We start from the raw sequence: 18221 nt of genomic DNA, 5'->3' as shown, positions 1-18221 counted from the left end.
AAAAAAAAAAAAAAAAAAAAAAAAAAAACTCAACTATTTTATATGTATTTTTGTACGTAACATAATTGACTGAGATTCAACCAGAAAACTTTAGTTCTATTACTAGCAATCTTATAAATGGAACTATAATTGATCACATTTGTTTTCATGAAGTATTCAATTTATGCTTTGTCAGCAGGTGCTCACTTTAAAAGTATTAGTAAAATCACTTATTTTTGAGACATGGTTTCACAGTGTAGTTCTGGCTGTCTTGGACCATGGTCTTTGACTCTGTAGACCATGTTGGCCTTGAGCTCACAGAGATCTGCCTGCCTCTGCCTCACCAGTGCTGGGATTAAAGGCATGCAACTACTACTCCCAGCTTGGATACTATACTTTTAATGGGAAGTCATTTTCAGCAATGGGAGACCATAAATAAATGTTCTTGGTGGGGGTGGGGTGGGGTGGGGTGTGATTTCTCTATCCCTTTCCCCTTCCCTCTCTTTGATGACTTTCCAGGACATGGACATAAACCTCAGTCTGCTCTTAGTTGTGTCTTTGGAAAACTTGCTTTTTTTTTTTTTTTAAAGATTCATTTTATGTATGGAAAACTTGCTTTTGCCAGATAATTTTCTATGGCAATCATTTTTTTCCCTTAATTTTATATGGGTATATTTCTTTGTATAAGTAATAACATAAATAAATAAATGAATAAATATTCTTTGAGACACTTACGCTTTGCCTTTTAAAACTCCTTTCCTTGACCACTCCTTGCTTTTGAAAGCCTCTTGACCTCTCTTCTAGCATGGCTCCACTCAGAGGTTTATTCCTAGTGTAAACAGAACAAACTTTGCAGGGGCGGGCAGATGGTAAAATTCCCAACATATAGAAAGCCCTGGAGGTGGAAGATCTGTGAGGATAGACAAGGGAAAGAGAGAAGGACTGGCAAAAGTACTACTGGGAGCTTGGGTTTTTAATCATAGAGGAAAGCTGTTGAAAGATATAAATGTTTGCTTTAAAGCAGGAGAAAGATACATTCAGATTTTTCAAAAGAACACTCTGCAGTCAAGTGTAATGATTCCAGGGTTCAGGAAGGAGGAGGCAATTGGGTCAAAGGTTAAAGGTCATCCACCTGAAGGCTAGCTTGGGTTACTCGAGAGTTTGTCCCCAAAACTACAACAAAATCCCTCTAGTGTGTGCTAGAGAAGATGAATTACAGAAGCAGCAGAGAAGTTTCCCTGTTTGAAAGGTTACAAGGGTATTTAAACTAGAGACAGAATTGGCCCATGGCACAGCATCACTATAGGAATATCCCGAGATAAATTTGGCAGAATTTGATGGTGAGTTGGTTTGGGAAGGAGTAAATGAGGAGAAAAGGTAGAAGTGAAAACCCAGGCTTCTGGCTTGATTCTGGTGTGATAGAGCTAGTCTTTATTTGTAGAAGGAAATTTTAGGAGAGCCTGGTTTTACTTCTCCCTTTGGTTTTTACTTTTGCTTGGGGGCCGGGAATTCACAGTTTGACATGGCTAGTGTGACATGTTTGTGAGGTTACCAGGAGCAGAGGAGGAGAGGATGTGGTTCAGTTAAGATTCCTATGCCCTGAGAAAGCTCGTTGGGAAAGCTCCTGAGAAAGTCAGGTAGGAGTGGGCGGAGGAATTTGGTCAGGGAGCCCACCTACATAGCAAGCCTAGATGGCCTTTCTAGCTACATTATTCATGTAGCAAAGTAGTCACATCTTTGACAGGGTCTCAGTCTGTACTCCTGGCTAGCCCAAAACCATATGTAGACCAGGCTGACCCTGCACTCTCAGAGATACACTCATCTCTGCTTCCTAAGTGCTGGAATTAAAGGCTTTTTCCATCATACCAGCTACCATATGAATATTTTTAAATAATTTACAACTACAAGCTAGAAAGATAGCTCAGTGGTCAAGAGGGACCCAGCACTTTTATGGTAGCTCATAGTCATTTGTAACACCAGATTCAGGAGATTCCATGTTCTCTTTTGATCTCTTAGGCAGGAGGCATGCACATAAGTACAGGCAAAGCACTCATACACATAAAATAATAAAAAATAATACTTCAGAGAGATGGTTTTTTCCTCTTATCCCAAATCATAATTTTAGGTTTCTTGCCACTTTTCTTTTTAAAGATTTACTTATTTTATGTGTATGAGTACACTGTAGCTGTATAGATGGCCATCATGTGGTTGCTGGGAATTGAGCTCAGGATGGCCCCACTCGCTCCTGCCTGCTTGCTCCGGCCCACTCGTTCTGGAGTAATTCACTGTAGCTGTTTTCAGACGCACCAGAAGAGGGCTTCAGATCTCATTACGAGTGGTTGTGAGCCACCATGTGGTTGCTGGGATCTGAACTCAGGACCTTCAGAAGAGCAGTCAGTGCTCTTACCTGCTGAGCCATCTCTCCAGCCCTCTTGCCATGTTTTTTAACTATCAAAATCATTGGGATTTTTTTGGTCCATTTCCCCCCACATGTTTATTAAGTGTTTTCTTTTGTCTTTGTCTTTGTCTTTTTTCCTTTTTTTTTTTTTTTAAGAATTTGATACAATATATTTTGGTCATATTCACCCACGACTTCCAGATCTACCCTAGCTTGCCAACTATGTGTTTTCTCTGTCTCTCTGTTGCGCTCTCTCAATCCACCAGGCCTCATTTGTGCAGTTTTGTTTTGTAACTTTAAGCCTTCTTTCTTGTGCTTTATTGACAGATAGTTTCTTGCCAGTTGTTGACATCAGTGTCCTCATCATTAATAGCTGAGTTGCCTTTTAATCATGGAATGCTAGCTGGGCATGGGTGTACATCATTAATCCTAGCACTCAGGAGGCAGAGGCAGGTGGATCTCCATAACTTTGAGGCCAGCCTGGTCTACGTAGTGAGTTCCCAGATAACCAGAGCTACTGTAGCGAGAGCCTGTCTAAGAGTGTGTGTATGTTTCTGTGTTTGTTTTTTGGCGCAAATTCTTATTTTGGGCTGAGCTGTGTGGCATATGAGTCTTTTTCAGGATTTTAATCCTGAATACAAGTACCTTTTCATACCAACTTCAATAATGTCACTACAGTTGGCTTTTTTTAAATCATTTTTATGTGTAAGAGTGTTTTGCCTGCATGTTTGTCTGCACACCATATGTATGCAGTGCCTTTCGGATCCTCCGGAATCAGAGTTACAGACAATTGTGAGCCTCCATGTGGGGGATAGGAATTGAACCATGTGTCCTCCGGAAGAGAAGACTTAAGTGCCAAACCATTTCTCCAGCCCTGACAGTTGGCTTTTTAAATTTTCTCTAGGGTATATAGCTTTGATAATTTGTCCTAGGGTAATATAATGACTTATATAGCTTTGCTTTAAATAGTTTCCAGATTGACAGTGGTGGGGTCTTAACCTGATCTCATGGTTAGTACTCTATACCAGGTTGGAGATGTAGCTCAGTTGGTATAGTACTTACTTAGCATGTGCAAAGCCGTAGGTTTGATCCCGGTACCACACAATCAGGTGTGGTATGTGCAGAAAGATTGTAAGTTTGAGATCTCTTCTTTTATGACTCTGAAAGTTTGGTACCAGCTTGGGTTACATGTGACTTGTACTAGACACTGGTTATTTCATTTTTATGCAACATTAGTATGTCCTTGCTGAACATTGTTTCCTATGCATGCATATACTTTCTCTTGCAAAGTCACAAAGGATGGAAAATTCTACTTATCCTAAGATACAACATGTTTTAACTTGTATGAGAATGTGCCCTGTAGCTCATATGTTTGAATACATGTTTCCCAGTTGGTGGACCTGTTGGGAAGGATTAAGAGGCGTGGCCTTGGGCTGGCGAGATGGCTTAGTGGGTAAGAGCACTGACTGCTCTTCCAAAGGTCCTGAGTTCGGATCCCAGCAACCACATGGTGGCTCACAACCACCCGTAATGAGATCAGACGCCCTCTTCTGGTGTGTCTGAAGACAGCTACAGTGAATTACGCCAAAGCCAGCAGGGCCCGCAAAGGTCCTGAGTCCAATTCCCAGCAGCCACACACATGATGGCTCATGGCCATCTATATAGCTACAGTGTACTCATACACATAAAATAAATTTAAAAAAAAAAAAGAGCACTGGCTGCTTTAAAAAAAAAAATAAGATAAAGAGGCGTGGCCTTGTTGGAAACAGTGTGTAATGAGGCAGGCTTTGAGGTTGACTCAGTACCATTGCCAGTTAACTCTTGGCCTCCATCTCTAGATGTGTGCTCTCAGCTGTTCCTACCTCCAAGCCTTTGTTCCACTGTCATAGACTGTAAAACTCTGGTACCGTAAGCCCAATTAAGACATTTCTTTTATGAGTTGTCGTTGTCATGATGTTTTATCACACCAATAGAAAAGTAACTAATACACTACATATTGATCATCTTTTTAAAGATTGTGTTATATTTTTTTATATTGTGTGCCAGCTGTAAGACTCACCTTTCCACTTCCACAGCCTGAGTTCTGAAGGTCACACTCAGTTCTTCAGTGTTAATGCTAAGCGCCTTTACCCACTAAGCCATTTCACTACTCCCAGGTCCACCATTAAAATTATTTCTTATAATGTTAGGGATAATGGCTTGGGGGTGGGGCAGAAAGTCTTACATGCCTGTGCAGAAACAAGAAACAAATAAAGACCCAGGTAATTGGAGGAAAAATATGTCACACATAAGAACCTTTGTAAGATCATTGAGTTAAAGAAAATAAGCTCTGCTTTAAAATAGCGAGTTGTGGAGCTGGATTGGTTGCTTTGTAGTTAAGGACCCTGGTTGCTCTTCCAGAGGTCTTGGGTTCAATTTTCAGCACCCACATGGTTGGTCACACCTGGCTGTAACTTCAGTTCCAAGTGATCTGACACTCTTTTATGGCCTCCACAGGCACCAGGCTCACAAGTGATGTACAGATATAACACAGAAGCAAGGCATCTGTACTCATAAAAATAAATATTTTTAAAACTGAATTAATAAAATTGAATTATGAATATGTAGCCCTTCTTGGCAGGCATTTCTTTATATGCTGTCTCATGACCATGCCAATAATTACTATATAGAAAGGATTGTGCTTCTGTTTAGGGGACAAAAATATTTACAGGCTAAGTTCTGGAAAGTATCTAAAGGGGAGCTTTCAGTGTAAACATCAGTACTGCCATAGTTTCATGCTGTGGAGATTCTGGGACAGAACTGTTGACAGCCTTTCTTACTTCTTTGGACTCTTTCAACAAATGTCTGTTATTTGTTTACTCTTGTTAAGTTATATAAACCAAGAGATACAGTTGAGAATATCTTGCCTGGTTGTTGCTTTTGGGTTTTAATAGCTTATTTCTTTCCTAAATTACCTGTTCTTCCAAACTCTAGTATTAAAATTATATTAAATCAAGAATGATTTCTGAGCTGGGCAGCGGTGGCACACGCCTTTAATTCCAGCACTTGGGAGGCAGAGGCAGGTGGATTTCTGAGTTCGAGGCCAGCCTGGTCTACAGAGTGAGTTCCAGGACAGCCAGGCTATACAGAGAAACTCTGTCTCGAGGAGGAAAAAAAAAAAAAGAATGATTTCTGTTATTAAATAGGTGTGATTTCTGATTGATATGATTAAGAAGACCTGCTTAGATTAGAGATAATTTTAAAGTGTTCAAAGTTCTGATTTTTTTTCTTTGGCCCACTACTATGAAAATTTTGTACAGCATCAGTTTTGACTTATAAAATTGTATTGAAAATGTCCATGTTTGTTCCTTCCTGTTTCCTCATAGTACAAAAGGATGAAGATAGGATGAGAATTTGTAAAGTCATCACTTAAAAGAAAGAGAAATTAAGATTGTGCTCTCATGTGGCTGGCCAGTGTAGAATGCTCACTAAAGAAATACTCAAGAAACTAGACAGACACATGCCAGACACCCATTCGCCTTAACCAAACAAGCGTTAGAACATTCTGTTTATTTTGTCTTTGTGAATTAAAAGCTTTGTTGGCTTTCTAAAGACATTTAGTTTTCTAAACATCTCTTGTTTGAATTCATTTAGATATAGGAGAAATAATTTTAAACTAGCTCCTTTAAAATCCAATGAACAAACATAGAAAAAAATTGATTTTTGTACATTACTGAGTTTTCAAAAGCAAGGAAAAAAATCACTTTTCATTAGGCTACATAATCTGTACATATCTCACTTGTATATACCTCCAGGAAATACTAACAGTTTAAAACTAGTTTTCTTCATGTATATTTTTGTGAAAAAAAAAAAGGAATAAATGAAACTTGTATGGAATTAGTTTATATGATTAAATACCCTTTTATTTGCTGGTTTCAGGGTTTTGTGCCTTCATGTATCAAATCCTTGTGCTCATATAGAGTTGCTTACCACACAAGTATCCCTAGGATCCACAGGGGATTGTTTTTGAGATACTTTGGATAAAATCTACAGATGCTTATAAAATGGTGGCATTGCATAAGCCATGCATACCCCTCTTTTAACATTACATAATCTGGAGCTGACTTAAAAACATCTAAAAGTCCTGAGTAAGTTATACCCCACTGTTAGCAACTAGAATAATGAAGTCTGTACGTATTCAGTGCAGATGCAATTTTCCCCCATGGTAGTCGGCTGCATAGATGTGGGGCCAGCAGTTGTGGAGGGCTGAGATGCCTGAACAGTACAAGCCAGTGTTTTAAATGGCCCGTGTTAATGATGGGGCTTAGGTCTGTGGTGGAGTGCTTGCCTAGCAGGCTTGAGGCCCTGGATGTACGTCCTAGCATGGGTGTCGATGTAAGTCCTAGCATGTGCTTTTTGTGCCTCTGTCAGTTGTTTTTGTGATTCTGTCTAAATCAAGTATATGAGAAAAGAAAGTGAGAGGGGCGGATAAAAGGAAGAACAAACTGAGGTTGCTGAATGACCCCTTCAGTTTCACTTTTACTCTCCAGTCTTCTCAATATCAAAATTCCTTTGTATTTTAAAAAAAAGAATTTCACAAATATATTTATGACTCATTCTCTGTGTTCTGGCGTATACACAGTATAAAGTAGTCAGTTGCCTGTTATCTATGTATCAGCTATTCATGGCAGTGATTATATTTATTTCTTTGTTTAAGTGTTTCTATAAACATTTGTGTGTGTGCATGTACACATGTGCCATAGCACCTATGTGACTGTTGGAGGATATCTTGTGGGCCTCGGTTCTCCCCTTCTACCATGATGGTCTCTGGGATTGACCCGGTGGTCAGGCTTGGCACTGTTACTGCTGAGCCACATTGCCAGTCCCATGACTATAATTTTAAAAGGGAATAAATAATAAGAAAACTCAAGAAAGAAAATAAAAGAAAGTCTGCAGCGTTTAGGATCATGAATTTCCTTGACTACTTATTGAGTGTTCACACTTAGAACATTATCCTATGGGGTTTAAAAATATCCATAACACATGATTTTTGTTTTGGTTTTTTGTTTGCTTGTTTGTTTTTGTTTTTCGAGATAGGGTTGTAGGGTTTCTCTGTGTAGCCTTGGCTGTGCTGGAACTCACTGTAGACCAGGCTAGCCTTGAACTCAGAAATCTGCCTCTGCCTCCCAAGTGCTGGAATTAAAGATATGCGCCACCATGCCCGGTACACATGATTCTTATTTAAGTTGTGTATGATCTTAAGCAGAGGAGTTCTCAAAAATCAAAGGACAAAAGAAGAACATGAAAGATGCCACACAGGTGCATGTCCAATGAGTGAAGAGCTTTTATTGAATTCAGGAGAATGCTCTGTTACCTTGGAGAGAAGTCCCAGAAGTCTTCATGGTAGAAGTGTGAAGCAAGGGAGCAATTCGAGAAACGGAGAACATGGAATGTTGGTTTCTGCAGGGCTACTACCATGCGGTCCTAGATAGATCCTAGGTATTCTTTTCAGGGATTGTAGAGTCCTAGGCCTTCATAGTTAAGATGAATTCTCATTCCCCCCCCCCCCCCCCCGTAAGTGGTGGGTTGAGGGGTTAAGACCTAGTCCTGCATTAGTTTGAAGTGGGTGATCCAGGAGGAGGGCCAGAGATGACACCTTGAGAAGGAAAACCCTTCTTCTGGTTATAATGGGATGGTTTTCATCAAAAGGCACAGCGGCAACCACAGTTATCTTTAAGCGACACCCTACCCGCTCTTCTCCCTCCCAGCCTTTTCATTTCATTCTGGCTTATAGCTTTCTTTTGATCGTTTCCATTTTAAATGTCTAGTTCCATTTAAAAACATAGGTCTAGAACTCAGCATGAATCCGCAGGTTAAGACACTCACCACTAAGCTGGATGATCTGAGTTTCATCTCTGAAACCCCACATGGTAAAGGCAGAAAGCCTGACCCCTGCGAATTGCCAACTCTGATTTGTGCACCCCATGCAAATAAATAAATAAATGGAAAAAGTGTTTTAAGAAGCTCAAAGCCCTAATTCTAGAAAATAGTATAAAAAAATTGATTCTTTATGCCCAGGAGTTGAGAAAGTGTATGTGTGTGGGTATGTGCACGAGAGCAAAAAAGGGCTTCTGATCCCCTGGATATACAGGTGGTGATAAGCTGTCTGCGGTGGACGCTGGGCACGAAAGTCCACTCTTGTGCAAGAACAGTATATGCCTAACTGCTGAGCTGTCTCTTCCGCCCCAAAGACATCTTTTTAAAAAGCTTCATTATAAAATGTTATAAGTTGAGTCAATAGGAGGAACATACTGTGCCGAAGTAGCATTAGAAGAGTTTGTAATGTCTTCATGTTTATTTAAATGTATATTCTGAAGCCTTGAGTAGGGGGTACACACATGTAATCCCAGCACTTGTGAAGCAGAGGTGGCTATCTGTGAGTTCAAGGCCAGCCTGGTCTACATAATTGTTTCAAGCTAGCTACATAGAGAAGTACACACTACTTTGTTTGGCTTGTAGTTGTTTTCTCTATGACTTGGAAACACTTTCTCTGAACTGCTTAATGAGTAATAATTAAGGTGCTTCCTTTTGAGAATGCTTCTTAAAACTTTGAGTGGTTTGGAGATAGTTATACTGTCTAATTCATCTTTTTTTTTTTTACGATTATAGAATGTTTCCTTTCCAATCTCCAGTTCTTCCTCCCTCGAGTAAGCTCTTCCATTCAAAGCCAGCTTTATTTCCTTTGTACCCTGGGCTATGGAGTCTGTCTTCCCCCTCTCTGGTACTTGAGGGACAGATACGGCAGAATAATACTTCTTGCCATACAGCACAGCACAGCCACATTGAGGTTGACAGATACCTGTAAGGAAAATTCATAATTAATATTTTGAGAAAACATTGACATTGATCCCAAATTTTCTATTTTTCCCAGGACTGGGGTTGCTGCTTAGAGCTGATGTTAGTAGAAGAGGCAGTTTAATATATTCTCCTTAGAAATCTTGAGATAGATGCATGCAAGGTCCCTGGAAAGGGCAAGCAGCACTCTTGTCTATTGAATCCAGTGCTGTCAGTGTTGTATTAAGAAGGCATTTCAGGTTCTCCTTGCCTTGGCATCTATGATGGCTCCATAGTGATTTGCTGCTCGGTGTAAGGCAATGGCCATTTTCTTTCTATCTTTCCACTTGAGACCCAAGTTTAGGCTTCATTTATAGGCAAGAAAACTAAAGATCACATAATTTATTGCTTAATTTCTTATTTTTTTAGATTTATCTATTTATTATTATATATAAGTGTGCTGTGGCTGTCTTCAGACACACCAGAAGAGGGTGTCAGATCTCATTACAGATGGTTGTGAGCCACCATGTGGTTGCTGGAAATTGAACTTAGGACCTCTGGAAGAGCAGTCAGTGCTCTTAACTCTGAGCCATATCTCCAGCCCTATTGCTTAATTTCTTTTCTTTTCTTTTTCTTTTTCTTTTTTTTTTTTTTTTTTTTTTTTTTTTTTAGTATCTTAAGGATTTCATTGCTGTGAAGAGACACTATGACAAAGGCAACTCTTATAAGGGACAACATTTAGTTGGGGCTGGCTTACAGGTTCAGAGGTTCAGTCCATTATCATTATGGCAGAATGGCAGCATCCAGGCAGGCATGGCACTGGAGGATGTGAGAGTTCTACATTTTGTTCCAAGGGCAAACAGGAGAAGATTGACTCCTCAGACAGCTAGGAGGAGGGTCTTTCAAAGTGACACACTTTCTCCAACAAGGCCACATCTACTCCAAAAAGCCACACCTCCTAATAGTGCCACTCCCTGAGCCAAGCATATTTAAACTACCACATTCCACTTCCTGTTCCCCCATAGGCTTATTCAAATACAGAAGTCTATGGGGGCATACCTAGCCATAGCATAATCCAAAATACATTTAGTCAAAAGTCTCCATAGTCTGTCATAGTTTTAACAATGTTTAAAAGTCCAAAGTTCAAAGTCTCATCCAATTGTTTTACTGTAATCCCCCATAAAATCAAAGTCAAGAAGTAGATCATATACCTGCAACATCATAGGATGTACATTACCATTCCAAAATGACATAGTGAGGAGACCAAAAAGCTGGCTGGGGAAACTCCAAACTCCATGTCTGATGTCAAAGTGTTCTTCAGATCTCCAACTCCTTTCTACTTTGTTGATTACAGCATACTTCTTTCTCTTGAGCTGGTTCTTCTCCCTGTTAGCAGCTTTTCTCAGCAGGTGTACCACAGTTCTGGCATCTCTAACATCTTGGGGTATCCAAGGCAACTTCAACATTATATCTCTTGTTCCAGTGTCTGGGATCCACATATGATCTTCTGGCTCCTCCAAAGGAGGAGCTCTGCCCTCTGTAGCACTCCAGGGTCTAATTGACTCTACCTCACTACTGCTGCTCTTCCTGGTGATCATCCCATGGTACTAGCATCTCTAACTTGCTGAGGTTTCTCATTGCAATTAGGCTTCACCAATAGCCTCTCACAGGCTCCCTTTATGGTACCAAGCCTCAACATTTTTGCATGACCCTTTCAGTCCTTGGACATGAACTGCAACTGAGGCTGCACCTTTACCAGTGGTCTTCCCTGGCCTCTCACAGTGCCAAGTTTCAGCTGCTCCCTTCATACCTTCAAAACCGGTACCAAGTAATTCTTACACATCACAAGTCCAGTTTTAGCACGAGGTATAACCTTGGCTATCTCTGGGACACAGCTTCTTTGTACCCTCAGAAAACACTTCCCAGAAGATTTCACCTCAGTGATGCTGGTCTCTTCTTAATCGCCACTAATTTCTTAGCTCCAGCTAATCAGCATCATCAATTGTCCCAGTAGTCTAATGCCCTCCTCTTGATTCTAAAGCCAGAGACACATGGCCACAGCTGCCAAGTTCTGCAGCTTGTAGGAACTAGAACATGGCCCCTTAATTCTATTACCAGCTTTCTGTCAACTTCTTCACTGCCTAAGCTTGGCTATCCTAGAGCTTGCTTTGTAGCTTGACTTTGAACTCAGAGATCTACATGGCTCTGCCTCTTGAATGCTGGGATTAAAGGCTTGTATCACCATTTCTGGACCTATGCTTTTTTCTACTTGGAACTGGCTCTGTTCTAGGCTGGCCTTGAACTCAGGGATCAGCTTGTCTTTTTCTCCCGGGATCAAAGGTGTATATTACCATGTCTGGGCCTGAGCTTTTCATGGGCACTGTTCCTCAAGATCCAGATCAAAGCCTGTGTCTTCCAGCCTGTGATCTGGATCACAGTTGTGCTCTCCATTTCTGGATTGTAGTTCATTTCAGATTAAAAGTCCAAATGAAAACATTAACCAAGGCCCTTGTTCAACTGCAAAAGCATAAACAATAAGCTTAGCAGGGTGGGGTCTTGCTGTAAGGTCACCACTCCCTTAATCTGTTTATCTCCTTGAACGTAGGATTCAGCTCCATTCTACTTCCTGGTGTCCCTTTATTCTTGGAACCATACATTTTGTACTTTACCTTTCAAAGTGTGCTCCTTTTCATCAAAATACTCTTCATACAAGTGGACTTTAGTAACCACACAGCAGAATTTATATCAGGCTCTTTTGAGACTTCCTTTGTCGAAGCAACTTATCTAAATCTCTTTTCTTTAGCCTCAGGCAGACTCTTTGGACAATGGCAAAAGGGGCCACATTCTTCACCAAAATATCACAAAAACAGTCTCTAGGCCATGTACTCAACATTCTTCACTAAAACCTCTTGGGCCAGGTCTTTGCAGTTCAAATCCCCCTTAGCACCAATGTCTTCCACATTCCTCCTAGGGTGGTCCAATAAACCTCACTTAAAGCATCCCACTGCTTCTCAAACACAAGGTCCCAAAATCCACATTCCTCCAAACAAAAACATGGTCAGGCCTATCACAGCAATACCCCAATCTCTGGTACCAGCTTCTATCTTCATTAGGGTTTTACTGCTGTGAACAGACACCGTGACCAAGGCAACTCTTAGAAGGACAACATTTAGTTGGGGCTGGCTTACAGATTCAGAGGTTCAGACCATTCTCGTCAAGGCAGGAGCATGCCAGTATCCAGGCAGGCATGGTGCAGGAGGAGCTGAGAGTTCTACATCTTCATCTGAAGACTGCTAGAAGACTGCTTCTTAGGCAGCTAGGAGGAGGGTCTCCTATTGCTTAATTTCTAATGAAAATCTTGACCTTTTCCCCCCTTGTGTATATAATAGAACGTAGAATGAATGTTTTTAAAACTATTCTTTAATTCTGAGATAAAGTAATCATGGTGGCATTAAGTACATCCTCGTGAAATAAGTTGTTCTGCTCAGACTAGAATGTATCAGAATGATTCCTATCAGTTGGAACTTAGTCCATTTGGTGATTTGGTTCTTCAGAATATAACATATGAATATACAGACACAAGCTTCTGACTGCACACGGGGAGAAGTGGCCCAGACTGCTGACCTTGGAGCTATTTGCTGAACCTTTTTTTAAAGATGGGATCTCACTTGGCAGCTTTGGCTGCAAAACTTAATATGTAGACCAGACTGGCCTTGAACTCAGCAATCCACCTGCCTCTGTCTCCCTGTTGTTGGGATTAAGGTAATTGTTACCACACCCAGTGCATTTGCTGAACCTTTTAAAAAGTTAATCATGCATGTTAATGAAGTCTGAGTAACACAGGGTCTAGCCCCTTAGGGATAAAAGTATAATCCTGGAGGCACTAATTTTTTAGCTACTTTGAAATTTCTTAGTATAATTTAATGTACTATGTTGTAGTAAATGGCTGCTTTTACCTTTTTGAAATACTAGTTATATAAGCTATAGTGTATGCATAGCAAAAGTATACAGCTTTGACAAATTTACATCTTTGCACAACCGTTGGTGTGCTCGTAATAGAAAGTAGTTATATCACCCAAAATGTTGAGCTAGCCTTGCCTTTTGAACATTTGTAGACATGGTCCTAGAGTGCATATTCCTTTGATTCTGGCTTGTTACTCGTACATGATGAATCAGTCATGTCGCCTAGGAAGTTCTCTTTCTTTCCTGAGTATATTCTGTTGAACAAATTCTGTGGGCCTGAATGTGTGTTCAGGTTTATTCATTGACTAGTTGATGGTCATTTTTGGGTTGTTGCAGGTTGGGACTGTTAAAGTAAAGCTGTCACAAATATTTGTACAGATCTTAGAACACTCATTTGGATTTTAGGTAAATACCTGCAAGTAGGATTGCTTAACTTTATTAAAATGTGACATTTTCCAATGTGAATATAGCATTTTAAGTTCTTGCTAACAATATGTAAGATTCTTTACCATCATGTAGTATTGGCAATCATCTTTTTTCATGTTGGTGGGGCCTATGGGGGAGGTGCATCTGCATACTCATGTACACTCATGTAGTCTACAGACAACCTTGGGTCTTGTAATTTCTTGTGGCTTGATGGGCAGCTGTCCCTGCCTTCCAGCAGGCATGTGCTGCCGTGCTGTGTTCTCATGGCTCCTGAGGATCACATGGCTTTTTATTCTTGCCTAGCAAGCACTTTATCAGCTTAGCCTTCTCCAGACCTGTAGTATTGCCAATCTTGTTAATTTTACTTTTAAATAAAATTTATTGTGATTTCAGCTTGTGTTTCTGTAATGCCTAATTATATGCAACATCTTTTCAAGTACTTCCATGGAATCTGAATATTTTTCTTGGTGAACTGCCTCTTCACATTTTTTCCCCTCCAAATGTTTTCTACTTCAAAATTAAGTTGTTTGTCTGCTAATTCTAACAGATTGTTCTGAATTCTTTATATGCTGGGTCCAAGTTTTTGCCAAATGTTTTAACAATATTTCTTTCACACTACAATGTGTTTTTTTCTTTTCCCTTGACAATATCTTTAGAAAGGCAGAGATTTTTGCCAGCACTTTGTGTCTATTGTAAAATTAACACAAGACTATTAGGAAAAAATGGTAAAAATCAGGGTGTGTCTGGTATATGTGTCTGTGTGTGTGTATGTATGTGTGAGGGGGTGGTGAAAATGTATGCAGTAGGATCTATCTCTCCATCGCTCTCTGCACTATTCTTTGTGACAAATAGTCTCCACCTGTCTCCACCTTCAAAGCTAGGGTAACAAACCCATACACAACTGCACTGCTTTTTTTATGTGGATGCTGGGGATTCCCATCCAGGTCCTCATGTTCCCTTGGTTAGCACTCCTAACTACTTATTCATCTCCTCAACATCAATTCTCTCCTGGTGCTTAGCTAATATTTAAAGACCAACAGTATTGCAGACGAAAAACTGCTGATATTATGTGCAGTTGTAAAAATATTACCCTTAAATATATTTTGAAGTCTTTTTTTTCTGTTTCAGTACTAAATTTACATGCTCAAGATAGTGTTTGGATTTTTTAAAGATGGTGTTAAAATACTCTTGTTAATCTGTATTGTTTTTCTTTTATTCTAGTGTTATCCAAGATAAATTTTGTGGAATTATAAATATCTCAGTGGAGGCTCTTCATGATGTCATGACAGAAGACCCTGAAACAAGAACTTACAAAGAGTAGGTGGATCATTTAATTAATCATACTTAGAATTATGGAATTAAATAATACACCATGATTATTTTTAGTTCAAAATATGAAGAGGGTAATTTTCTTTTATACAGTTTTATTTAATTTTTTTTTTTAATTTTAGACAAGGTCTCAAGTATCCCAAACTGATCATGAACATGTATAGTCAAAAATGACCTTGATCCCAGCACTTGGGAGGCAGAGGCAGGTGGATTTCTGAGTTCGAGGCCAGCCTGGTCTTCAGAGTGAGTTCCAGGACAGCCAGAGCTACACAGAGAAACCCTGTCTTGAAAACAAAACAAAACAAAACAAAAAAAAGACCTTGAACTTCTGATCTTCCCATCCTTCACCTCCCACGTGCTATAATTGTGTCCCTTCATACCTGCTTTATGTGGTACTGGGGTCATATGTGTTGGTGAGCATGCTGTGAACTGAGCTATATCAGTACCACGACACCAAGGATTTAGTCATTATTTTGCTTATAATATTTATTAGTTGATTTTCTAAAACCCAGTTTTATTTTGTTATTTTCCAAATTGAGCTTCTTTGATATAATAACCATCATTTTGTGACTTGATAATAATTTTTTTAATTGAGCTCTTGCCAGTTAATGGCTCCTGAGAAAGAGGAAGTTATTTTTCTGTAGGGGTGTAGCCACTGGGAAGTTGCCTATGATCCATTGCATATGATATACATAATAAATTAAAATAAAAAATGTTTAAAAGATGTGGAAAAGAGGAGCGGAAGAAGGTTCTAGAGGGGATGGGTTGGAGAGGGGAATAGGCATAAATATGATCAAAATGTGTTATATACATGTGTAAAATTGCCAGAGAATAAACTTAAAAAATTACAAATAAATTCCAAAGACAGTCTAGCATAAATTTTTTTTAATGATGTTTTAAATAGGCTTCCCATTTCAAGCTAATTATGAGAAACATGGGATGAGTTACTTTGTATTTGTGATTAAAACATTTTTAAAAGGTACTTTTTGGACATCAGAGTATCTTTTTTAAGTGATTGACTAGTTTCAAAAAGTAATAGTTAAATTTATGTTCTTTTTGGTGAGTTAGGCAAATTTATGTTGTTAAGAATATGGAATGGTAACCAGACTTAGTAGTGCATGCTTATAATTCTAGCAGGTAGACCTTTTGAGTTCAAGACAGCGTGGTTTACATAGTAATTCCCAGGCCAACCAGGTTTACATAGTAAGACCTTGTCTCAAAACAAACAACAACAAAAGAATATGCTGGGGCTGGAGAGATGAAAACACCAGCTAAAGATCACTTTCTACTCTTACAGAGGAGCGAGGTTCAGGTTCTAGCATCCACATAACTGTTCACAGCTGTCTATAACTCCAGTTCCAGGGGATCTAACACCCTCTTTTGACCTCTATAAGGCATCATGCTTGCACATAAGCATCTTCAGGCAAAGTCTAATTATATATAAAATGAAAATAAATAATTCTAAAGAGTACTGATACTCTCAATCATACAAATACCAGCTTGAAAAATTTAAATTAATTGAATCCTTTTGTGCATAGCACTTACATAATACCTATTCTCTTACTATTATATTGATAAAGATATTTACCTACAATGTTAAGCAAAGTCTCATGAGATTGTAGGCTGCTTAATGTATTATTGCAACAAACTTGTTCTCTTTGCTCTTTGTTGAAAACACTGTAAGCAGTTGCAAATGCTTTTTACATAAACATGTAAACATAAAAATATCTACATCTTATTTAGCTTTTGAAGAATTATTATGAGACAGAAATATCCAGCATTTTTTTGTGACTATAAAACAGAAATAAGTAGTCACTCATACCTGTAAGGAATTGCCTTTAAAGTTAACAGGAATTGTTAACAATAAGACTTTAATATAACAGGATGGTAAATAGTATTTTTATATAGTATGACATGGCTTGCAAGTGGTGGTACAGTATTTAGGATATGTTCAGATAGTCCTTGTGTAGTTTATTTATATATCATATATATAAGAAGACAATAAATAATATATATGAAGACAAGAAAGTTCTTATTCCTTTTGCCAAGTTCAGTGTTGGGGGAAAAATACCAAACCTTTGGTTTAGAAGGAAAACAACCCAATAAGGAGACTGTCATAGAAATCTAATCCAATAGCTGGTGAAATGGCTCAGTAGGCAGAAAGTGCTTGCTGTGCAATCCTGACAGCCTGCACCAAATCCCTGGAACCCACAGTACAATTGAAATCGTAAAATAAAATAAAAACTGAAATCCAAACTCAAAGTAAACGTAGACATGAGGGCTGGTGTTCCTGGGGAGTGAGAACCTGTCACTCACTGCTGTTTTCCTTCCCCAGAATTCCCGGGTAGAGGCTTTACCAGGGGTGGTATTCGGCATCTAGGAACAGGGTGGGGAGACAAGTCACCTCACTTGTGTGACTTTAGCTTCTTAGTGTGCTTACAGAGATCTGTGACAGGTCTGTACTCTGTGCCTCATCTAGTTCTAAAGTCTATAGTCCACAGTGCGACAGGACACAATGAGACTTCCAGAAAGGGTCGAGTGGAAAGTATAAAATATTCACTGTCATGGCTAACTTACTTTCCAGCTTTCCCTTTATGTTTATTTGAACATATTTTATATTTCATTGAAAGGAAGCTAATCTTTTTGGTTCTGTTGATATTTTTATTATACTGTTTGAGAATGTATTAGGGCAAAGGAAGAAAACTGTTTTCTTCACCTGTGTAAGTCATATACAAGTTAGTGTTCTCTCCAGAAACAGAATCAGTAAACAACTGTAAAAATATTTATTTTAAGAAACTGGTTCACTTGGTTACAAAGGCTGAGGCGTTTCTGGTTTATAGTGGTAGGTTGGAGACTTAGGGGAACTGGTAGTTTGAGTTCTAGTCCATCCAGTTTTAAAGGCAGAAAAAGAAAATCTTAAGTCCTAACTTGAAAGCAGATAGAGCATGAATTCCCTGACACACATTTTTCTGGGTGTTTGGTGTGTTGGCAAAGGCCCAATACATAGAGAGGGGTCATTCTGCTTTGTCCAGCTCATGATTCAGAAACTGATACTATCTAAAAGCAACTCCACTGCACACCTAAAATAATATCTAACCAATACCTGGGCTCTTGGCAGCTGGGTTAGGTTGACATATCACTGTCGCATGAAAATAAGTTTTTTGATAGAGCTCCTTGTCCCACTCTTTTAGGCCAAGCAAACACAACTTTTGTGTTGTGTAAGAAGCAGCAGCCTACCTTAAGGGAAACTGAGACCAGTGGAACAGTACTATAATCAGGAAGAAACCAAGGGTGTGTGTGTGTGTGTGTGTGT

General features: G+C 39.3%; 1 protein-coding gene across 2 annotated transcripts in view; it reads left to right on the top strand.

Annotated features, from left to right (window-relative positions):
• Ipo11 (importin 11) overlaps window positions 1-18221 on the top strand; it is a 163074-nt gene that overhangs the window by 111774 nt on the left and 33079 nt on the right. For both annotated transcript variants that reach the window (XM_031360523.1, XM_031360524.1), the window contains one exon: window positions 14801-14896. In XM_031360523.1, coding sequence (XP_031216383.1) covers window positions 14801-14896 — 96 coding nt within the window. The remainder of the gene's footprint in view (window positions 1-14800; window positions 14897-18221) is intronic.

The sequence above is a fragment of the Mastomys coucha genome, unplaced genomic scaffold (genome assembly GCF_008632895.1).
Source record: "Mastomys coucha isolate ucsf_1 unplaced genomic scaffold, UCSF_Mcou_1 pScaffold8, whole genome shotgun sequence".
NCBI lineage: Eukaryota > Metazoa > Chordata > Mammalia > Rodentia > Muridae > Mastomys > Mastomys coucha.
The sequence above is the reverse complement of the archived record's forward strand: the minus strand, read 5'-3'. Positions and strand labels throughout refer to the sequence as shown.